Below are 25,585 nucleotides of genomic sequence, written 5' to 3' on the forward strand. Positions count from 1 at the left end.
AACAATAATGGCAGAAAACTTCCCTAACTTGGTGAAGGAAACAGACATACAAGTCCAGAAAGCACAGAGAGGCCCAAACAAGATGAACCCCAAGAGGCCCATACCAAGACACACCATCATCAAAATGCAAAAGGTTCAAGACACAGAGAGAATCTTAAAAGCAGCAAGAGAAAAGCAGTTAATTACTCACAAGGGAGTTCTCATAAGACTATCAGCTGATTTCTCAAAAGAAACTTTGCAGGCCAGAAGGGAGTGGCAAGAAATATTCAGAATGATGAAAGGCAAGCACCTACAACCAAGATTACTCTATCCTGCAAAGCTGTCATGTAGAATTTCCCAAAGAAAAGCTAAAGAAGTTCATCCCCACCAAACCATTATTATATGAAATGTTGATGGGTCTTCTTGAAGAAAAAGATAAAAAATATGAACAAAATGGCAATGAATACATATCTATCGACAATTGAATCTACAAACAAAATGAACAGGCAGAACAGAAACATTCTCACAGATATAAAGAACATTTTGTTGGTTGCCAGATGGGAGGGGGGTTGGGGAGATGTGTGAAAAAGGTGAAGGGATTAAGAAGTAAAAATTGGTTGCTAGACTGACAAACCTCAAAGGGAAGGAGGGTATGGGAGTGGGAAGAAATAAACCAAAGAACTTATATGTATATATGCATAACCAATGGACACAGACAACACTGTGGGGAAAGGCAGGAGGGAGGCAGGAGGGGGAAGGAAGGGGTCAATGGGGAGAAAATGAGGAAAATCTGTAATACATTCAACAATAAAGATAAAAAAATAAATAAAAATTTTTTAAAGAATATACTTGTACTAACTGTGAAGATAAATTTTCTCAATAATGAAGAAACAAAGGGTAAATCAGAAACATGCTTTATACGATTTGAATCGTTCTATTACACTGCTTGGAAACAACAATATTTAGGATAAATGCAAATAAACTTAAAACCTACAATGTAAAACAACTGAAAATAAATGAAATATTGTTACATATACTAATATTCCACTTAATAATCAAAATAAAATAGAGTCTACCTGAAAAATAATTTAACATTATAAACCATTTATGAAAAAATGTGCCAATTCACTAATAAAGTTAAAATATAACAGTAATATTATATGTGCATTAAGCTAAAAATTACAAAACCTTTTATCAACTAAGTACCTAACATGAGCTAGATATCTTGTTTCATTTACTATTTACATCCCTAGAAGACAGTTACCACCCCACATTTATTGATGAGAAAATGGAGGCTTAGAAAAGTTATAGAAAATTTTCTCAGCTGTATAACGAGACAGCAGTATGGGTAAAAACCCATTTGTCCAACTCCGAAGATCTTTTCCTTGCCCCCACCCCATACTCTGAGTACAAGAAAACAAACAAACAAAGAAAACAAAACAGAATCCTTAAGTCCAAATTGGTACGCTCATGGAGGAAATTGTACTCCTAAATTGTTATAGGCATTATTATTGTGTTATATCTTTCTAGTGGAAAACTTTACAATATATAATAAGCTACAAGACAGTCACATTCCAAAATATAATTCATTATTCCTAATGTGCCCCCAAAATAAGCCAACAGGAATAAAAAAGAGATTTCCATAAGTGAAAATTATAATAGAAAAAAAACTATAAACAACTAAAATGCAACATTTAAATATTATAGATTGTCAGACAGTCCAACATCCTTGCCATTTTCATTCCTGGTCACTAGATGGGAATGTATATGAAATAGTCTTAAATGAAGAAAAGGAAAACACCTTAGCATTTATTTTACACTGACTACAACCATTCTAAAAAAGCACATACATGTACAATGAGAAAAACAAGACATAAATTTAAAGTAGTCTCTTTTTTTCTGAAGCTACTCAACTTCACAATACATTTTTTAAAGTTTGAGCATATATGTGGCTATGTCATGTGACATTTTATTTTAAATGTTTTTATTGATTTTTTTTTTTAGAGAGAGAGAGAAACATTGATGTGAAACAGAAACATTGATAGGCTGCCTCCTACACGCCCCCTACTGGGGATCGAACCTGCAACCCAGGCATGTGCCCTGATCGGGAATCAAACCGGGACCTCTCAGTGCATGGGACCATGCTCCATCCACTGAGCAACACCTCACATGCCAGGCTCATATGACATTGTAAATTTTACGCTATTATATTGCATTAATAACCTCATAATTGTTGAGATCTCTGTTACCTGCTACCTGTTACCTGTTGTTATGAACTGAACTGTGTGAAAGATCATATATTGAAGCCCTAACCTCCAATGTGACTGTATTTGAACACAGGACCTTTAAAAAAGTAATTAAGGTTAAATGAGGTCATAATGAGATGGGGCCCCAATCCAACAGGACTGGTGTCTTTAACAGAGAGGAAGAGATACTAGAAGCACCTATGTACAGAAGAAAGGCCAAGTGAGAACACAACACAGACCCATCTGCAAGCTGACAACGCCTCAGGAGAAAGCAACCCCGCCCACACCGTGATCTTAGACTGCCAGTCTGTAGAACTGTGAGAAAATAAATTTCTGTTTTTTAAGCTACTTAGTCTGTGGTATTTTGTTATGGCAGCCCTAGCAGATTAATACTCCCAGAATATATTTATTGAAAAAAAAAAAAAAAGAATTATATTGATATGTTGAATAATTTTAAATGTAGAATTTTACATAAATAGCCTAAAGTATTAAAGTTCACTGCCTAAGTTTTAAAAAACTTAAATTATTAACTTCAAAGTTGCTTAACAACAGAAAACATAAATGTCAGAAGTGACAAAACATTGTATCAACAACTTCAGGACAGCTTAGATGCAACAGATGGGTGACAAGATGTTAGCTGGGTAGGTGTATACAGAGATTCTTAAGAGAAATAGCAGGAAGAAAATATTTCTCTGAATTTGTAGAGACATCTCTCATTAATTGATTATAATATTTAAAAAACAGAAGGCCCAATTATAGAAAAGATCTGAGGTGCTAAATTCTTATACTACATACACCTTACCACTGTTTATTATATGTACATCTTGTGAACCTAGATGACTTTATTTTTTTTTTCTAAAATGGTTACTGATACCTTAGAATAAATAAAGAAGCTGCACATTAATGAAAAATGTGCCATGTTCTCAGCACCAAGAACAGTGTCTAAGAAACTCAATAAGCAATTATTGAGTTAATGTATACGGTCCTTTTCAATAAGATTTTGTAGTTGTTAAAAACTGACAGAATATTTAAAAATTATCGAGAAGAAAAAAATGAAGTATTATAATTCCCAAGTTAGGGGGTCCTTAAAAACATAACTAACACTGAGGAAAGAGGATATTCTTATTACTATGAAATTATACAGAGAAAGTATAAACTATAATCAGAAAGGAGAACTACCTAAAGTATATTTAATTTTCTTTTTATTTTATTTTTCCATTACAGTTTGTATTCAACACTACTTTCTTACTTTTTTAAGCTTTCATTCCTATCTATAGAAACTAACAGAGGAAGAAAAATAATTTAGGAATAAAATTGCCTCCCAGTAATTTCTACTTTCTAAGTGTTATACACATTTTATTTATTTTTCTTTATTGATGTGTGTGTGTGTGTGTGTGTGTGTGTGTGAGAGAGAGAGAGAGAGAGAGAAACATCGATGAGAGAGAACATTGATTGGCTGCCTCCTACATGCCCCCACTGGGGATCAGGCCCGCAACAGGGGCACGTGCCCTGACCGGAATCAAACCAGCAACCTCCTGGTGTATGGGTTGATGCTCAACCACTGAGCCACTCCAGCTGGGCATTACACACATTTTATACACATACACACACACACACACACTTTTTTTTTTTTTTTCATCCTCACCCGAGGACATTTTTTTTTTGTTCAGACAGAGAGGGAGGGAAAGAGAGGAAGAGAGAGAGAGAGAAACATCGACATGAAGGGACACATCGAGTGGCCGCCACCCGCACGACCAACCAGGGCCGGGGACAAACTGCAACCGAGGCACGTGCCCTTAGCGGGAACCGAACCCGGGTCTCTCGGGACCGCAGGCCGATGCTCTAACCGCTGAGCCAAACCGGCCAGGGCCACACACACATCTTTATAATTTTATAGTTTCTCCTAAATTTCACACAGTTGGTAAGTGGCAACTATGTAGACTATATGGAATTTTGTTGATCTGATATGCTATAATGTTTAGTTATTTCTCTCTTAATGGATATTTCCATTTATTTCCCCTATTGCAAGCATGTTGGCTCCATGCTTAGCCACGGACCCTATGCAGCTGGAATTACATTTAGCTATAAGAGGAATGTTTAATTTTTTAATATTATATCTGGAACTACACATTATATCAGATGAAGGAATACATATCGTACAACTGAAAAATTGAACACAGAGTAGTAGTGAAGTCACTGAGGTTCTTCTCCCTCTTAAATTGGTTAGGGACCCTGAGTATAGTATATTTCATTGCTTTAAGCTTGAGGGTCATTGTGTTCAGCTATGAAATAAGAAATTGTTATTTGTTTATGCTCAAAACATGTACATGCTCAAAACAAGTTTGAGTTCACAGAATTTAAGACTAAAACATTACAATTTATTTACATTCAGTAATTATAACAAACACACCTACCAGTTACCTTCTTTTACCTTATTTAAAAAAAGTAACTGTACCCATGTAAGTTCACTTTCTTAATAAAAACTATATATATATACATACATATATATAGAACTGCTATGTGCCAAACACTGTTTTAAATGCTTTAAATACCTACTACATTATTTAATGCCTCTCACATCTTGCAATTCATACAGAAGAAGGAAAGTAACAAACACTAGTAGGTTTCAAATTAATAAATATATTGATTTTCTTAACACAGACTTAAAGACCACAATACTGTAATAGCAACTCTGGTAAGAACCCTTTTTATTCACATAGAATTTGTGAATAAATGTTATGTAAACTATAACTTACTTAGCATTTTCAAATTTCATTTATCACTTGAAAAGAAGGAATTACTATTCCACAAAAGTGTAAAGAAAAATTCAGAGATTAAATTTCACATATGGTAACTGGCAAAGATGGAAGTAGAATTCAGGTCTCCTAAGCTACTCATACTCTTTCCCTTGTAGGAGAAGAGAAATGAAGAAAGATTCACAACTGAAGGTTAGAAAATCACTGACACAGACTCTATGCTGGGTACAAGCTACTACCCAAAGAGGAAAAGCAATCTCTTGACAAAAAGTAGCTACAATCTTTGTATTAAAAAGTACAGTTCAGCCCGGCCAGTGTGGCTCAGTGATTGAGCATAAACTCATGCACCAAGAGGTCACCAGTTCGATTCCTGGTCAGAGCACATGACCAGGTTGTGGGCCCAATCCCCAGTGGGGAGCATGCAGGATGTTCTCTCTCATTGATGTTTCTCTCTCTCTCTCTCCTTCTCCCTCCTCTAAAATCAATAAACAAACAAAAAAATTTAGTAAAAAAAAAAAAAATTACAGTTCAAGCTAAAGAGCTTGACTCTCCAATGGTGACGCATTAGGAGATATAGTAAATGTTTACTAAAAATTGCTGATCTAACTGGTAGCAATACTATATACTGTTTTTACTGAACTTAAAATCCCTTATAATATTACCTTAAACTTTGTAGAAGCTTCCACATGCATAATTATTCCATGATAAGAATGAATAAGGTATTAGGAAGTAATAAATGCAGAATATTTTATATCTCCTTAAGAAGACCAAAATTGTAAAAAGCAGCTACACATTCTCAAAACACCTCACACATGGTCAACAGCTTGGCATACTTACTAAAAACTGAAAGTTACCTACAAAAGTCCAAAAATGTTTATAGACACAAATACTTTTTAAAAACCTACAGCTTTCACTCTGGCCGGTTTGGCTCAGCAGTTCAAACATTGGCCCATGGACTGAAGGGTTGAAGGTTCCATTCCCGATCAAGGGCACATACCTTGGTTGTGGGTTTGATCCCCAGCCCCAGTGGGGGTTGTGTGGGAGGCAGCTGATTGATGTGTCTCTCTCACATTGATGTTTCTCTCTCTCTCTCTCTCTCTCTCTCCCTCCTTCCCTTCCACTCTATCTAAACATTAATGGAAAAATATCCTTGGGTGAGGATTAACAAAAAAAAAACAAAAACACTCACAGATTTTTTTTTATCAAATGCACACATGTTAACTGTTGAGTGGCACTGATTCTGTGGCAGGGCAGGGGAGTGGGTGGAGGTGAAGTGAAGAGGGCACGGAGGGGATAAATGGTGATGGCAAAAAATAAATAAATAAATATAAACAACAAATTAAAAAAAAAAATTTTTTTTCCCTTATTGATTTTAGAGAGAGAGGAAGTGAGAGGGAAAAACAAAAACATCAATGAGTGAGAACACTGACTGGCCACCTCCTGCATACCCCCCACTGGGGATAAGGCCCACAACCAGGGCATATGCCCTGACCGGAAATCGAACTGGCAACCTCTTGGTGCATGGGTTGACGCTCAACCACTGAGGCACACAGGTTGAACTAAATAATAAATTTTTTAAAAGAATTTATTTTAAACATTTAATTTCTTTTGATGTTCCTTTACATCAGCCTATGATTGAAACAGATATACTAGCATCCAAGGAAATGCAACAAACTTAATCTTTCAAAAATGTTAATGGAATGTTAATAAAGGCTCATCAAGAAAGATTTTACTCTTGCTAATTATTTATAAGCCATGGATAAAAAGAAAACAGAAATACTTAATAGTATCATTAAAATTCACTGAGCCAAGAAAAATCTAGAGAAGACAGAGTTTAGGTGAAATAATGAATTACTGGCACATATACATTTGGAAAATTACTTAATTCTTCACCCTTTTGCATTCTCAAACTTTATTTTAAAAGAAATTAAATTGCACTCCAATAACAAAATTCCTTAATTCACATAATTTTAGAGTTTCAAGTCCTGCTGATGTGGTCAATCTCATAATAAAGATAAGCTGAAATTTTCTAATAGTCACAGCTTGTCCAAAAATGATCTCAACTGGATGAAGATAATATCAAAGCTTCAGTGTAAACATTTTCAAAAACAAAAACTGAACAAACAGAGAACTGAAATAACTCATCAGATTAGGTCAGTCATTTCCAAGGCCATCAGATAAAAATGTAAAGATTTTATTTTATTTTTTTTGTTTTAACAATGCTACCATCAACATAAAAGCTTTTTAAATTTAAACAAGTTCTAATAAGGTTTTGATAATTCTGTTTCTGAAATGATCAAACACGAATTTCAATTTTGCCATCTGAACATATTCAAGACTTGCATCTTCCACTTCCAAATGCAAATTGTTTGGTTATGACATATGCAAATTAAAATTTCAACTTTTTAAAAACAATTCTGCTGTAAATAGTTCTCTCTAATAACATTTGTTAATTTTTATAAAGAGATAACTGTAAAAATTCTGTTTTTTAATTCCCAACTCTGTCATGAGGAAATTATTCAATTATTTCTCACTCTAAATTGCATTTAATTTGGAAAACTTAAGGGTTAAAAAATAAAACATTTTTAAATAGGCTCCAAAATAGAGTTCGAGAGTATAACATAATATAAAAATTATTTAATTGAACTAAATCCATATTTTACTATTATTTATTATTATTCATTGAAACAGAAGGTCTCTGAAGTAGTGTTTATCACTTTTTAAAAAGGGTATTAATTACATAAATTTGACTTACAATGAGCAAATAGTATAGTTTAGCTTATTGTAAACACAAATAATTAAAATTCAAAAGACATCCCATTCTTTCCCCTTATGCATTACAATATACCTTCTCTTACTGGCTCATTGGTTGATTCTCCTTTTAGACTCAGCATCCTGGAGAAGCCATTGGAAAGAGTAGAGAAAATGCCACGGATGAAATATCCCTGCTGCTCAGACTCCACCGACCTTACTGAAGTTGACCATGGTCTAACAAATCTGATACTGCAGCGGGGTTCTGGCTCTGAAATAGATCTGGTGAATGGAACCCGAAGTGACCGGGTGTTGGCCAGGTTCAGCTTCTCTGTTGATGTTCCAAGGACCTCATCAGCAGAAGCAGGAGCATCATTTTCAACCATCTTTGGCAGGACGTTTTGTTGTGTTTCATCCAAATCTCCTGTATTATTTTGCATACTCTCTTTCTTGCACCCTTTGCACCTAAGGCTGGGATGTGTTTGCCACCGATAAGCACTCAATGGCTTTCCTAAATTGGAAACATGTTCGTTTTTCTTCCTCTTGCTTTTCACTGGACCACACCATGGATAACTCTTTAAACTTGTTCCTATCTCTGAATTTGCATAAGCAGGTTCTGATAAAGATCTTCGATAGCTTGGAGGACAAGGTGATGCTTGTCTCTTAAAGATGCTCATCTTCCAGGACTCCATTTTTAAACAACTTCTCTAAGCTGTAAGTTCCCTCTACTCTGCAGTCTTTGCAGTTGAACCGCACTTGTCCGTGCAGTCCAAAACATTCAACTGCTTAAGTAGCTTTCTTTGTGTGGCTTTGAACCACAGCAGATGTTGCTGCTTAAGATCTGGTGTCATGTTATTCTATTACCCTATTTTCCCAGATCACCAAAATTTCAGCAGCACCCAAAATCTCTAGCCTGAAGCAAATTAGCTTCAGAGTACAGCAAAAGTAAAGATTTCCAGATCATCTTGCTTCCTTCTGTAGGTTACATGTCTGTACTAGGTTTTCAGGAAATGGTTTTTTTAAAAAATAAGAAGTGAAATAAAAGTAACAAAAAACCCACAGACACCTTTATGGACCAATAGTAGTTAAGTGTTCACCATGCAAATGATAGTAGGTTAAAAACAGAATGTGAAAGTATTCGGGCTGACATCCACACTTTCCGGAAGGAAAAAAAAAGAAAGAAAACCTGCCTAAAAGCCAGCTTTTTAAGTGACAGCTCTTCAGAACAATTTTTAAAGTCTGGATTTCAGAAATTTAATTTCAAGAAAAACATTGCTATTTATAACACTTCTCTCCAAGTTAATATTGTTTTGCAATCAATAGGTAGTTTTGCTTGATTAGACACTGCAAAGTGGAGGAAAAAGGACACAAAAAATGCCAACATTTAAAGCCATTTTTATTGTAAATATATTGTGGAGAATTTTTAAAAAACCATAATGGATAAAAAGAGAACAGGGATAAAGGATATTTGCTAGGAAAGATAGCAAGGGGGAAAATGTCTTGAGGCAAGAACTTGTGGCCTCTGGAACACAGGACCGTACATACTTAAATGATTTCTAGAAGGGAAAAGTTTGCTTTGTAAATCGAATTGGGGTAAGTTGTCTGGAAAACTATTCCCTATTTATTTAACCAAAGAAATTCCTTTATTCCTCTTTGTGCTGCTTACAATTTTACAAAAAGCTGACTATTTAAAATTTTGTTAAAGTAAGTACCTTCTATTGAACCAAGAGCATGAATGCCAAGATTTTGGTTGGTTAATTTTTTTTCAACTGTCTGCTCATAAACTCCTGAAAATAGGGGTTTCAAATGGAAAGCCTGACAGACTGTAGACCAACAATAAAAGAGATATAACATGGCAATCAAATCTCTTTGCAAGTTAAATAAAAAATGATGATTTCATCTATAAAACTTAAAAACTATCCATTTATTTGTATATTGGGTACAGTCAAAAAGTTCTCACAAAGTCTCTCTTATTAATGTAGAAACGGTAAATTTAGTAATATACCTATTCTTTTAAACATGTTAAAATGTTCTAATTATTCTCATTATCATAAAGCAATAAACTCATTTTCATTTGCTTAGTCTGTAAACTTACACATTTCTATATTAAATTAATGTTGAAATACTCAGCTTTTCCAAAAGCACAATATATCAGCCCAGCTGGTGTTGCTCAGTGGTTGAGCATTGACCCATGCACCAGGAGGTTGCCGGTTCGATTCCTGGTCAGGGCACATACCCAGGTTGTGGGCCAAATCCCCAGTGGGGGGCATGCAGGAGGTGGCCAATATTCTCTCTCATTAATGTTTCTATCTCTCTCTCCCTCTTCCTTCCTCTCTCTCTAAAATCAATAAAGAAAAAAAAAATTCAAAGAAAAGCGTAATATATCAAATTAGAGTAACTTATAATCATAATATTTTTCTTGTTAAAAAAAAAAACAATATACATTAAGCTCTAGTCTCTATTATGGCACACTGAATCATCCACAAAAATTAATCTGTGATGTAAAATAAATCTAAATGAAAAATATAAGACAGTAAAGGTCGTTAAAGAATACAGAAGAGAATATTTTTGTGAACTGAGGGTAGGCAAAATTTCTCAGAACATAGAAAGCAATAACCATGATAGAAAAACATTAATATGAATTCATAAAAATGGAAAGATTCTGCTCAACAGAAGGCATTAAGAAAATCATAGTGGCTGTACCAGTTTATCACCACTAGCAGTGAATGAGGGTTCCTTTTTTTCTCCAACCTCTCCAACACTTGTTATAGCTTGTCTTGTTGACAACAGCCATTCTAACAGGTGTGAGGTGGTATCTTATTGTAGTTTTGATTTGCACTTCCCTAATAGCTAGTGAAGATGAGCATCTTTTCATTTATCTGTTGACCACTTGTATGTATTCCTGGGAGATGTGTCAGTTTAGGTCCTCTGCCACTATGGAAAATAGTATGGAAGTTCCTAAAACAATTAAGAATAGGGTTAACATATGACCCAGCAACTCATCTTCCAGGTATCTACCCAAAAAATTAGAAAACATTTATTGACAAAGATATATGCACCCCTATGTTCATTGCAGCACTGTTCATGGTGGCAAAGACATGGAAACAACTAAAGTGTCCTCTGATAGATGATTGGGTTAAGAAGATATGGTACATATATACAATGGAATACTACTCAGCCATAAGATGAAATATTGCCCTTTACAACAACATGGATGGATCTTGAGAATATCATACTAGGCAAAATTAATCAGAAAACATTAAGAACCACATGATTTCACTCATATGTGGGATATAAAACTGAAAGCAACAAATAAACAAGAAAAGAAACAAAAACTCATAGACACAGACAATAATATGGTAGTTACCAGAGGGAATGGGGGGATGTGGCGTAATAATGGGTAACTTGGGAGAAAAAATTAGAAAAACAGTTGTCGGTGGCAGGCAGTATTAACAAGAAAGAGTCACCAGGAAGCCTTCTGAATGATGGAAGCTTTCTAAGTCTTGGTAGGGATATGAATGTGAGTGTATTTGTCAAATCTCATCCAACTGTTCCCTTAAGATTTACATATTTTGCCAAAATTAAATTTTACCTTAAAATACTGTAAGCAATACTGAATTCTAGTTAGTAGGTTTGCATTTGCTTATCTAGTGTTATGGGTTAACAATTCTAGAAGTATTTTCTGTGAGTGTTAGGCTTAAGGAAAGCAAGTTGTACATCAAAGAGAATGAATAAATGAATACCAATACTGGAATAAACTAACATTATATGCCTCCTGATATGATGGACTGTAATGAATACAACATCAGTCACAATATTTCTGGAAAAAAAACAAAAAAAAAAAACATAACCTAATCTAATCACAAGCAACATCACGTCCCAAATCTAACCTCTAACTAAAGACCTACAAAATAACTGTACTCCTTGCTTCAAAAATGTCAAAGTCAAGAAAATAAAAGAAAGGCTATGGAACTGTTGCCATTCAAGATAATTAAAAGCATTGCACCCTAAGAAGCCTGAAACACCAATCAGAAAGAATATATGTACCCCCATGTTTGTAGCAGCACTATTTACAATAGCTAAGATCTGCAAACAGCCCAAGTGTCCACCAGTAGACGAATGGATAAAAAAGCTGTGGTACATAAACACAATGGAGTACTACGCAGCTATAAGAAAGAAAGATCTCTTATCCTTTGAGACTACATGGAGGGACCTGGAAAGTATCATCCTAAGTGAAACAAGCCAAACAGAGAAAGACAAGTATTATATGATCTCACTTATTTGTGGAATATAATGAACATAACAGTCTGAGGAACGGGGTAGTCCCAGAGACGTGGAAGTGGGGTACAGACTGACAATCCCCAGAAGAGGGGGTGGTGGGGGAGAGATAAACCACAGAACTTATATGCATGTATGCATGAACAATGGACATGGACAACAAAGCTGGGGACAGGGCGGGGAGGGGGAGAAAACCAGTGGGGGGAAAAGGAGAAACATCTGTAACAAAAATAAATTAATTAAAAATAAAAAAAGCATTGCATAAACTGGATCCTGAACTGGGAGTAGGGGGTAACAGCCATAAAGGACATTATTGGAAGAATTGATAATATTTGAATATGAATTATGGATTATATTAACAGAATCATATTAATGTTAAATTCCCTGATTTTGGTAATTTTACTGTGGTTATAAAAGAAAATATTCTTATTCTTAGAAAATTTATACAAATATTTAGGGATATAGGGACATGATGTTTCCAACTTACTCTCAAAGGAGTCAAGAAAAAAGCTATGTGTGTAAAGGTAGATAAAATGTGATAAAACAGCCCTGGCCAGTTTGGCTCAGCGGTTAGAGCGTCCACCTGCGGTCCGGAGAGACCCAGGTTCGGTTCCCGCTAAGGGCATGTACCTCGGTTGCAGTTTGTCCCCGGCCCTGGTTGGTCGTGCGGGTGGCAGCCACTCGATGTGTCCCTTTCACATCGATGTTTCCCTCTTTCTCTCTTCCTCTCTCTCCCTCCCACTCTGTCTGTACAAAAAATGGAAAAATGTCCTCGGGTGAGGATAAAAAAATATATATATATGATAAAACAAATGGGGCAAAATATCTACATACAAATGTTGAATCTAGGTAAAGAGTATATGGGAGTTTCCTGCACTCCTGAAAATTTTTCATAGGTTTAAAATTACATCAAAATAGAAGTACCCAAGTTAAAAAAAAGAAGGACACAGTAAACATTTTAAAATTTCATAACTACTTCATTTGGGTTTATAATACAGATATATTTATTGTTAATATGGTATCTTTTGGGTAATACAAAATATCTACTTCCACAGGTATTATGGAAAAGGGAAGTTAATCAAGATCATCTATTAAAATACCTTAATGGAAAATTAAGTTAAATCTATAATTTTGAGAAAAGTTGCATAGGAAGGCTAGAACTTGAGCCCTATAATCCAGTGAAATTCAGAGACTCAATGTTAAATGAGAAAATACTTTTACACACTAAACAGGTAAGGTTATGGGTAAAAATAGTTATTGTAGTTTCTAAACTCAGCAACTCAATTCTTTTGAGGAACTACCACAGTTCTCCTTATCATAAACTTCCCTACTTGAGGAATATGGACCTTAAAAATAGTAAGTAACACAGAAAAAGATTCAAGTGGAATCAGAAAGCAAAGAACGACAGAGTAAGGAAGTGACAGTCCCTAAGTACCAACAGTCAAAGATAAAGGGGAAGATTCCTCTCTCTCACAGCTGGCTCAAGTTTGATTGGACAAATGCTTCCTCTCTCATTAGGAAAGCCTAGTATGGTTTGTGTTAGTTATTTCTCTAAGTTTTATCTTTAACCTGAATTTAAAATAATAACTTGGCACACTTCACTTTCTAAATTTTCTTAATATGTACAGGGTGGGGCAAAGTAGGTTTACAGTTGTGAGTACTGGAAACAGAGTTTATTCTTGTATTATTATGAATAATTATATTATTTTCCATAAAAACTGTAAACCTATTGCCCCACCCTGTATAATGAATTTTTAAAGAAAATAATCACAGGATTTATAATTTCTAAAAATTAGAAGCAATGACACCAGTACCACTAAATTGCTACATTCATTATGAAACCTACTATAAAAATTGGTTGATCAGGGTCGTGTCAGAATAAGAATGTTTCTGCCACCTCAAGTATCAAACTAACTATGTTAAAGTTGTCTTATTAATAATATGTAACATTTAAAACACAGCCTTAAGAACCATTCTTGTTGCTAAGGCAAAAGAAACATTTGAATTCCCTAAATAAATATAGAAATCCTTATATTCAGTCATATTTCAAATTACTGTTGAGCATCTACAATGTGTCAGGTACTACATTAGAACTAGAGGAACAAAAAAAAACAGGACAGACTGTCCCTGCCCTCTTGGAACTGCAAGTTGATCAGGAAAGGCTGACCTTGGGAAGGGGAATATACAGGGTGTTAGAAAAGTGAGTAGGAAGGGGATTTTTACCAAGTCTAAGGCATAATGGAAAGAACCAATTTCTTTTGAGAGTCTCTTGATCTTGAGATTCTATTGTTATAGTCAAGTCTGCTATAATGTGACATGCATTCCTAAAAAATCACCACACTGTATGGAATTGCATAATAAAATTACAGGGCTTATCAGAAAAATGGGGGTTTGGAGAGCAACACTCAGAAACTTCGACACATAAGTCAGGAAGTTAATAAAAACTAGAACATTTTACCTAAATGCCAAAAATAAATATATTACCTTGAAAAAAGCCTACATTTGAAAAAAACCTGGGGCAGTGGGCATCAGGGTTGCAGCTTTGTTGTTTACAATGTAAAGTGGTGGAAGGAGTGTTACCTGAAATCCTACAAAGAGCTGTAACACCATAAGTGGATGGTGTGGCTCACGAAACCTAGAGAATCAAGGTGGCTGGCAGTTGGTTGAGATGTATGCCTTCTGAATATGTCCTACATGGCATGGTTCATCTGTGCAGTTTTCTGCTTTCAGCTAGTGAATCTCAGATGAATGGCATTTAAGCAAACACAAAATTCACATAATAAAAATAACTGTTCCCTAATATTAACCACATGATACAAATCCTCATTTTCAAAACAACCTAACAGCAGAACTGACTGTATTTTCTCTCTCTTGCAAGTAACTGCTATGGTAAAAACTAGGTAAAAATCAACAGGAGATCTTGCCATTGGAGGTCACAATAAACACAAAGGGGAAGGAAATAGCTCTTAACCTTAGTAAATTCAGTTCAAACTTTTTCTTTTCTTCCTCCTCTCTTTATCAGAACAATAAGAACCAAAGCAACACCTCTTGCTTCCAGACTAGTGCTTCTCACATTATGCTGTTTGGATGAATTAACTGCAGACTGAATTAAAATGCAGTTTGCTTCATGGGTGAAGCCAGAGTGAGAGAGGGCCAGAGTCCACATTTCTAACAAGCTTCTAGGCGGTGCCTATGCTGCAACCTTTTTTGGTGTATGGGACAATGCTCCAACCAACTGAGCCACCCAGGAGAAGCACTACTTCCTATCTTACTTCATGTAGCCCACACACCCTTTTGTAACAGAAGATATGATATGTTACAATTAACAGTTCTGGAATTCTGTTACTATAACAACAAAGTCCATACCTCTTATATCAACTCATGAAAAGCTTTACAAATAGTATTAATTTCTATAAACCAGCAGAGAACATCTTTCAAAAATACGAAGTCTTTGTTTATACAAAGCTAAGTAATTAATAACAAAACATCCCCTTCCCATCTCCTATCACTGGAGCACATCTGCTTCCCGATGAAACACTTCCTGTGGCAAAACTACCTCCCTTCTGAGTAGTAGAACTCAAAGACACACCTGACACATACACAACTGCTTCTCATTTATGAGACAAAGATACGTCTAGAAGGGTTAAATAAAGATTATTTTTAATAGACAAGTGTTGGAATCAATGATTTTTTAAAATAAGACATTTTTAAAATAAAAACACAGAAGACTCCAAATGACATTAGTCTTATTTTAAAAATAAAATAAAAACTTCTGATTTTACTCTAACGTCTCTGATCATACCTTCTCTGTCTCCTTCAAGGTTCATTCTTCTCTATCTAGTCTCTAAATGTTGGGAGTTTTTTAAACTGGGTCCTTGGTACACCTTCTCCATATTCTTACCATACACATCATCCTTCACAGTTACCATATCAACTTATACTTCCAGTTCATATCTCCTCTCCTTTTAGCAACATACTCCTATATTCAATCTGTCACTTTATGACCAACTCAAATTCAAATGTGTAAAACCTAATCCATGGCCCAGCTGGTGTGGCTCAGTGTTTGAGCATCAACCCATGCACCAAAAGGTTGTCGGATCCATTCCCAGTCAGGGCACATGCCCAGGCTGTGGGCCTGATCCCCAGTGGGGGGCATGCAGGAAGCGGATGTTCTCTCTCATTGATGTCTCTATCTCTCTCCTTCTCCCTTCCACTCTCTCTAAAATCAATGAAGAGCCCTGGCCAGTTTGGCTCAGCAGTTAGAGCATTGGCCCATGGACCAGACCCGGGGTTCAGTTCCCGCTAAGGGCACATACTTTGGTTGCAGTTTGTCCCTGGCCCCCAGTTGGGGTCAGTGTGAGTGGCAACCAGTCGATGTGTCTCTCTCATATCGATGTTTCTCTCTCTCTCTTCCCCCCTCTCTCCCTCCTGCTCTATCTGAAGATAAATGCAAAGGAATGTCCTCGGGTGAGGATAAATAAAAATAAAGAAAATTTATTTAAAACAAACAAAACCTAACCCATGATTTTTCCGTTGAAATATGGTATTACTCCAATGTTCCTTATCCTAATGAAAGGAACCATTATCCATCCAGCTGTACAAGCCCCAAACCTTAGTCATCCTCCTTTCTTATCATTTAATATCTGATCAATGAGTCTTGATGATTTTCCCTTCTAAGTATTATTTAATCTGTCTACTTCTCACCATTTCCTTTACATCAACCTACTATCATTTCTGACCTGGATTATAACAGCTTCCTAAATTCATCTACCTATATCTCCTATGAACCTTATAAACCAGAATAATCTTTTTAAAATGCAAATTTACTGCATTCTCTTTAAAACTTTTCACTGACTTCTCATTACTCTTATGAACACAACCCAAAATAACCCCAAATTCCTGAAAGTAGCCTGGTCCCTACCGACCCCACCCCTCAGCCTTCCTCTTAAAGAACTTGAATCGTTTTGGTTACTCATACCAGCCACTCTCTTCCCCACCACAGGGCTCCTGCTCACACTGCTCCCTCCACCAGGAAGAATCTCCCCCCCCTCATCATCTGCCCACTCATGCTTCAGTTTTCAGTTCAAGCGCCACTTCCTGAGAAAGCCTTTCATGCCCTCCCTGACTAGGTCAAATCTTCTGACTATCGGCCTTTACAGCCCATGTATCTCTCTATTACAGTTATGGCTATATTTGGCCATTTCCTTGTGAGATTATTAATCAATGCCTCTTTTACCCACAACACGTAATCTCCATGCCTGTTTTTTTTTGTTTGTTTTTTTTTAATTTGGTACGTGCCCCTAGCGGGAACCGAACCCAGGACTCTCTGGTCCGCAGGCCAACGTTCCAACCGCTAAGCCAAACTGGCCAGGGCTCCATGCCTGTTCTTATTATACTCCAAGGAATTGTTTTCCCTAAACCATGTGGCTATTGTTTCTTCAGAGGTATGGATTAAGAGAAGTGTTAAAGCAGAGATAAAATGATGTGAAATTAGAAGAAGGCAAAAAGTGGCAAGAAATACCACTTTAATAAAAAGAAAAAAGTTTTTAAAGTTTTTTCCAGAAATACCAATTTAGTTGATGCAGAAACTATATTCTGGCTTTTTCAAGATTTAAAAAACAATTTTTTTTTTCTTTATTGATTTTAGAGAGAGAGGAAGAGAGAGGGAGGAAGATAGAAACATCAATGAGAGAGAACATTGACTGGCCGCCTCCTGCATGCACCACCCCCACTGGGGATTTGGCCCACAACCTGGGCATGTGCCCTGCCTGGAAATCAAACCAGTGACCTCTTGGTGCATGAGTTGATGCTCAACCACTGAGCCACACCAGCCAGGCTTTCATGATTTCTTAAAAATTATTTTCAATGTTAGTATTAACATTTGGAGAACATCTTAAGCATAAAGAGATAACTACAAGTTCTCAACAAGTCTTGTATATCCTTTAATGAATACATACTAGGAAAATGAATAATATTCTGATAACCTGAAATAAATATAAGCATTGTACATCTGATAATTAACTTAGCAGCTTGTACTAAAGTAGGCTTAGCTAAGCACCAAAATTAAGGGGGCCAGAGGAAAGAGTTAGAAGTATTTGTTATACGGTACTTGCACTAACTGTAAAGCAATACAGTGTTATTTGACAGTAGAGTTGAATTAGTCCTAAATGTATATTGCAAACTCTAGGGAAACCACTTTAAAAAGTTTTATTTTTTTAAATTGTGTTATACTACATTACACTACATTTGTTACCACTTTCTTTGTGTTGCCCTTATTTTTTGTTTCTGTATTTGTCTTCCACTCCTTTTTTGCCTTTTGTTATTTTAATAGAGCATTTTATATTATTCCATTTTCTTTCCTGTTTTAGCATATATATCAACAATCACTTTAAATGTCAATGGTCTAAATACACCAATTAAAAGACAGAGATTGTAAGAAAGATCAAAACACAAGACCCACCCTGGCTGGTTTGGCTCAGTGGTTAGAGCATCAGCCTGTGGTCCAGAGAGACCCGGGTTTGGTTCCCGCTAAGGGCACATATCTCTGTTGCAGTTTGTCCCCAGTCCTGGTTGGGTCGTGCGGGAGGCAGCCACTTGATGTCACCCCTTCACAACAATGTTTCTCTCTCTCTCTCTCTCTCTCTCTCTCTCTCTCTCTCTCTCTCCACCCCCCTCCCCATCTCTCTCCCTCCCACTCTATCTGAACATAAAATAGAAAAACAAAAAAACAAAAAATGTAAGACCCAACCATGAGTTGTCTACAAGAAACCTGCTGTAAATGTAAAGACACAAATAAATTAAAAGTAAAGGGATGGAAAAAGATGTAACATGTTAATATACATAACATGCTAATCAAAGAAAACTGAAGTAGCTGTATTAATTTCATCAGCAAACTCCATAGCAATGAAAATTATCAGGGATAGAAAAGGAAGTCAGCCCTGGCCGGTTTGGCTCAGCAGTTAGAGTGTCAGCCCATGGACCAAAGAGCTGCAGGTTTGATTCAGGTCAAGGGCACATACCTTGGTTGCAGTTTGATTCTGGCCCTGGTTGGGGTCATGTGGGAGGCAAGCAAATGATGTGCCTCTCGCACATCAATGTTTCTCCCCACCCCCCCTTGCACTCTATCTGAAAATCATGGAAAGGTATTCTCGGGTGAGGATTAAAAGAAAGGAAAAGGGAGTCAATTTCCCAAGGAAATATAAGAATCCTTAATGTGTATGTGCCTAACAGCAGAGCATCAAACTACAGAGAGTAAAAACTGATAGAGCTGCAAGGAGAAACAGATGAATCCACTATTACGTTTCAACACCATTCTATCAGAAACAGATTCAGCAAGCAGAAAATCAGTAAGGACACAGTTGAACTAAACATTACCATCAATCAAACAGATATAATTTATATATATATAGATTACTTTATATACAGAATACACATTCTTCTCAAGCTTACATGTAACATTCATCAAGATACGCCACATTTTGGGCCATAAACACACCTTAACAAAATAACTAGACATCATACAATGTAAGCTCTCAAACCCTAGTAGAATTAAACTAGAAGTCAATAATGGAAAGATATCTGAAAAATCCTAAAATACAAGGAGATTAAACAACACAATTCTAAACACAGTAGTCAAAGAAGAAATCTCAACAGAAGTTTTTCTTAATTTTGAACTAAATAGAAATAAAAATAAAACAAAAGCTTTGCGATACAACAAAAGTGCATAGAGGAACATTGAAAGCATATATTAGTAAAAAAAGAAATAGCTAAAATCAATTATCTAAGTTTCCACCTAAAATACCAGAAAAAGAAGAAATTAAATCCAAAGTGATTATGGGTAAATATAATTCTTATTGCAACAATGAGACTCAAATATTTCAAAATTATGATATTTAAAGGGTTAGACAGAAGACAGTCAGATATACTAGTCAGTATGACTCAAGGAAAATGATAAGAAATAAGGCAGATGAGGTAAGAAAGACTACCTCTCAAAGATATCTAAGTTCCAGAAAGAAAAGGTAACTCTGAGCCATGCCAATCCTAGCACTATGAGCCTCCATTAAGTTGTACTGGCAGGAATTGGAAAACCTTCTGAAGTATTTGGTCCTTGAAAACATAGGATTGCCATATTATCCTTATTGATGGGGCTGAAATCCCTAAATCTCAAAGGGCCTTTAACAAGCAATACTGACACGAATCAACTAAAAGTAAAGGATTTCCCTTATATTTTTACATTTGTGTTTAAAAGTACAGCTACATCATTAGGCAAATACGGAATTCATGATGACCACCATATACTCAGTAAATTCTATTGAGTTATACTCTGGGTAATGGAAAAAAGCCCAAGCTCCTCTTCATCAGATTCTTCCTTTATCCTCAGTGAGTCAGCCACCTTCTGGGACAAGACAAAGAAACTGATACTCTGGATCAAAACAGTGAAAATGTCATAAAAAATTAGAAACCTGGGCTAGATGGTCCCTTTCCAACTCTGATCTCATTCTCTCAGTAAGTTCTTATAAGGGATTTTTTAAATCACATACATTTTGCCCTGGTCAGTATGGCTCAGCGGATAGAACACTGGCCCACGGACCAAAAAGTCACAGGTTCGATTCCTGGTCAAGGGCATGAACCTCGGTTGCAAGTTAAATCCCTGGCCCCAATAGGGGTCATGCAGGAGGCAGCCAATCCATGTCTCTCTCCCACTCTATCTAAAAATCGATGCAAAAATATCCTTGGGTGAGGATTAAATAAAATAAAATAAATAAAATCACATACATTTCATGAAAGGCCCCCCATTTGATATCCTATATGAGATCCTTCTTCAAGCTTCTCTTTTAGACATTATTTTGCATTATTATAATTCTCCTAGGAATTACATCCTAAAATTCACTACATTACTCTTAAATTCACAAATGGTAGCAACAGTCTAAGATTATTTGTCAATACAGAAACATAATTCCTACAATTAAATACTAAATCTCAATTTCATAAGTTTTAAAACTAGTGTTGTCAACAATTTTGTCTATCATCTAAAAATTAACCCTTGCCACTTTTTTATTCTTGTTCTTTCATGGCCCGTTTCATACTTTAAAACAAACAAAATCACCTCAAACTGTATCTCTCAAACTATAGCTACAAGTACAATGGGCCATCTCCTGTTAATGGCAGCCATATGGACCACTGGTAAAACTCAAGCATGTGAGTAATAACCTTAAATTTCATTTCTCTTAGTCATCTTTTCCCTCATACTATCAGCAACTAGTGTGAAGTTTTTCACCTCCCCTGCTTGGGATTATTTATTATACTGCTACCTCTCACCCATTTCCTAGTACTGTATGTTCCTAGTTCCTATATGTGCTAGTTGGCATGAACAATTCAGTACATCACAGAGCTCACATAAAAGAACCATATAAACAGCAATCTGAAAATGCTGTTTCTATGTTTGTTCAGTTACTTATTCTTGTTACAGTTCACTATAGTATTTGTTGGGTAAGTTATCTTATCATTCATTCAACAAATATTTATTGAATGCCTACTACCTTGTGATGACTGAACTAGTTAAACATATGCCTCTGCCAGTTTTCTACAATTTTACAGGGTCACTTTCACTTTAGACATCCTTTCCCAAAGTACAGAACATCCCAACATGTACCAGAATCCTAGAAATGCAGAACTTCAGAAACTATCTACTATATTTCCTCATTTTATAGTTCATTATGAATATTTAGTGAGAAAGATTTTTAAGAAAAACTGCTCAGGTCAAAACATTCATTCAGCCCGGCTGTTTTGCTCAATGGTTAGAGCGTGGGGCCACGGACCAATGAGTCTTGGGTTAAATTCCAGTCAAGGGCACATACCTTGGCTGCGGTTTGTCACCGGCCCTGGTTGGGTCGTGCAGGAGGCAACCAGTCGATGTGGCTCTATCACATCGATGTATCTCTCTGTCTCTCTCTCTCTCTCCCTCCCTCCCTCCCACTCTATCTGAAAATAAGTAGAAAAATATCCTCAGATGAGGAATTAAAAAACAAAACAAAACACAAAAACCCATTAATTCAATTACATCAACAGATATTTTAAAAGCATTCACTGTATTTTCAGAGTTGTTCTAAGGACTGGGCATAAATAACAATGCACTCTATATTCCCTCAATGACCTCACAGTCCAGTGAGGGGAAACACACTAATAGCTGCTAAGACGGGTTCTTTAGTCCATAAATATAAATACATATGGAATATAATTGGGACAAAATGGAACTCATAGTCTACTCTGTGGGAAATGATGGAATGAGAAAGCTCTTTATTTTACAGGTTAATCCTTTGTTCTACATGTTGCAAATATCTTTTCTCATTTTTGGCTTGACTTATTTTTTATAGTGCTACAGTTACTTTTTGACATGTTTTAGTGAGTGTAAATGGTCCTCAAATTTGCAAAGCAATAGGTTTTTAGGCATATGTGATACCACTGGCAACTATTTATTTATTTTTTAAATCAATGAAAATAAGCACCACAAATAAACATTTTTGAAAATTAAGGAATCAATTTTATTCCTTAAATCAAAAGCCTATAATATTCCTCAATCTTGTTTCATTTTTTAAACAATTCTCACAGCACTCTATGAAGTACTATTTCATTTTATAGATGAAAAAAATAAGGCTCATTCTCAAAGCCAGGTAATAAGTACTGACGCACCAATAGTTAAGTGGTTTAAATTTAAACAGAGGTTTATTAACTTGGAACCCTTGTAATAATCCACACTGCCTATTATTGAAAAGATTACTTACAATTAGATGTTCCAATGCAGTTAGTTAAATAGTAAATATTTAATGACCTTTTAACTATAGGAAAAGTAGTATATTAACTGATGGCTAATTAGAAGTGGTCTGTATTACAGAATATAAACTTTAAAATTTTTAAGAAGCATTACACAGCTGGCAGATGGGGTTAAAATAAAACAGAAGATTATCAGTCAACATTTGTGAAGCAGAATTAATAAAGGTAATTGTCATATACATCCACACTGATTTAAAATGTCATGGTAGAATAATCTGAAATTGTTGGGATACATTCCCTCACATGTGATCCTAATGTAAATATATTTTTCATTGTTTCCTGTTTAGCTACAGAAATTTGACCCTACTAAGGGCCTTTATTCCTTTGAAAAATAATTTCTCTGATTCTCAAGTTGTGACTCAGTCTTGCTGTGTCTATGTGCTTTCTGCCTGGGATCAGCTTCTCTATGGGAACTGGAAATGTGTGCATACTCAAGAAGTGATGCAAGGTCTGAACTTTCCCCAAGGCCAGTGCCAGCATCCTAGGACTACAGACTCTGTACTTCTTCTCTCTCCAAAACCGGTCTCATGCAAGATGGAATGCAAAGGAAATAGTTGAGCAGCTTCAGAGGGGTGGGAATACTAAAAATTATACATTCTTTGCCTACTTCATTAAACATTCAAGGCAGAAGTGTACACCTCTAAATTCCTTACTGTTTTCACCTCCTATAGATTCATTTCTACTGATGGAAGATAAAGTTGTCCATTTAATGATCGAATGTTTAATCTAAATCAATATTCTCCTCCTATCTATGTACCTATCTATCCATCCATCCATCTCTGAGTTATTGGTTTTATTATTCAAGAAAAATATTAAATCTAATTCAATATAGATGTGTCATCTACAGCAGCTATCTTAAACATATCCAGACTAACTCAAAGAAACAGGTCATGTACACTGAAAAACATAAGTATAAATTTAAACAGAATGAGATAAAAGTATATAAACAGAAGTGCTAATGCTTTTATAACCTGAACTCCAGATGATTATGTTTACCCTCAGGGGTGTACACACCACAATTTTGAGACAACTGGTACAGACTATATTAATAGATAGATTTTATTTTTATTGGCTCAGTTACTGATTTATAGTGAGAGTTAGAGACCACTGGGTTGTGACATATTCATGCCATTTATAAAATGAATATAGCTCTATATATAGTACAACAGAGATATTGCGACCTTTGGTGAAAAGTTAAAGGATTTCAAAGCTTCCAAGATAATGTATCAATTAAATTCTTAATTAAATTCATACAAAGAAGCATGAACTTGAGACCAATGACAGGTTGACTCTAGGTCTTTCCTTCTCCTATATCTGGTATTTATACATATTACTAGTTTAAAAAAATGACAGATAGATGTCAGTATTCCTATTAGTTCTCATAAAGTCACACAATCCTTATTTTCAAATTGACTACGCTACTGGACCAAGATTTAGTTATATATATATAATTTTTTTTTTTTGCATGTATCTTCAGACAGAGCGGGAAGAAGAAAGTAGGGAAGAGAGAGAGAAACATCTATGTGAGAGAGACACATCGACTGGTTGCCACCCACACGACCCCTACTGGGGCCGTGGACAAACTGCAACCGAGGTACGTGGGACTCTGGTCTGCAGGCAGACGCTCCAATCACTGAGCCAAACTGGCCGGGGCTAGTTATATTATTTTAAGACAATCAATTTTTATTTAAAAGATTTGGTGTATATATACCAGGGTACATAGAACTATAATTATGGCTATTGCTGACTTTATTATATGCAGTATAATAGTGGTTTTGGAGAATATTATGAAGCATACCCTTATAGTAACTAATGGTTGATAATAATGCAGTTGATATCTGTTTAAATGCTCCAGATTTACAAAGGTAACATAAATCAACATTTGAAGTGAATAACAATAATTGCTATGGTTACTTTGCCTTTATCTTGGATGCTTCTATCTACCATATGGGTCTTTATTTTATAATTGGTGCCAGTGAATGTGGTTACATAGTTAAGCCAACTTAGTGGTCCCATCTATGAATCACTGGATTAAAAAAAACAAAACAGCCGAGGAATAGCACTCAATACACACAATAACTTTTAATGGTGGGGAGTATAAAATTGAAAAATCAGATACTTTTCGTGAGCCCTGTAGTTCTTCACCGTAGAACAACACTATTTAGTTCACCCTTAATATTTCTAAATACTGAGCATAATTTACCTTCTAAATTATAATACTCCATAAATATTTTTTGAATTAAACATAGAATCAGAATGTGTCTAATAAACTTATAATTTTTAGCCTGATGAAGTTGGAGTGTCATCCTGTACACCAAAAAGGTTGTGGGTTCTATTCCTGGTAAGGGCCCGTACCTAAGTTGTGGGTTCAATCACTAGCTGGGGTGAGTATGCGAGGAAACCAATCAATATTTTCCTCTCACAATAGATGTTTCTCTCTTTCTCTTTCCCACCTTCCCTCCCTTTGTCTTTCTCTAGAGTCGATAAAATTTTTACCATTTTAGGTTTTATTTAAACATGCATTTTTGATTGAAAATATTTTATTTTTATTTTTTTCTTTATTGATTTGAGAGAGAGAGGATAAGAGAGGGAGAGAGAGACAGAAACATCAATGAAAGGGAACATCAACTGGCCACCTCCTGCATGCCCCACACTGGGGATCTGGCCCACAACCTGGCCATGTGCCCTGGCCGGGAATCGAACTGGCAACTCCTGGTGCATGGGTCAATGCTCAACCAAAGTAAC

General features: G+C 35.8%; 1 protein-coding gene across 5 annotated transcripts in view; it reads right to left on the bottom strand.

Annotated features, from left to right (window-relative positions):
• Positions 1-25,585, bottom strand: part of RASAL2 (RAS protein activator like 2) — a 292,067-nt gene that overhangs the window by 187,646 nt on the left and 78,836 nt on the right. For 2 of the 5 annotated variants that reach the window (XM_036272219.1, XM_036272218.1), the window contains exon 1: positions 7,830-8,710. The exons of the other annotated variants lie outside the window; for them this stretch is intronic. In XM_036272219.1, the coding sequence (XP_036128112.1) occupies positions 7,830-8,424 (595 nt within the window). In that variant the 5' untranslated portion in view covers positions 8,425-8,710. Of the gene's footprint in view, positions 1-7,829; positions 8,711-25,585 lie in introns of those variants that run through there. 5 annotated transcript variants of the gene reach the window in all.

This window comes from Molossus molossus, unplaced genomic scaffold (genome assembly GCF_014108415.1).
Source record: "Molossus molossus isolate mMolMol1 unplaced genomic scaffold, mMolMol1.p scaffold_m16_p_20, whole genome shotgun sequence".
Classification (NCBI taxonomy): domain Eukaryota; kingdom Metazoa; phylum Chordata; class Mammalia; order Chiroptera; family Molossidae; genus Molossus; species Molossus molossus.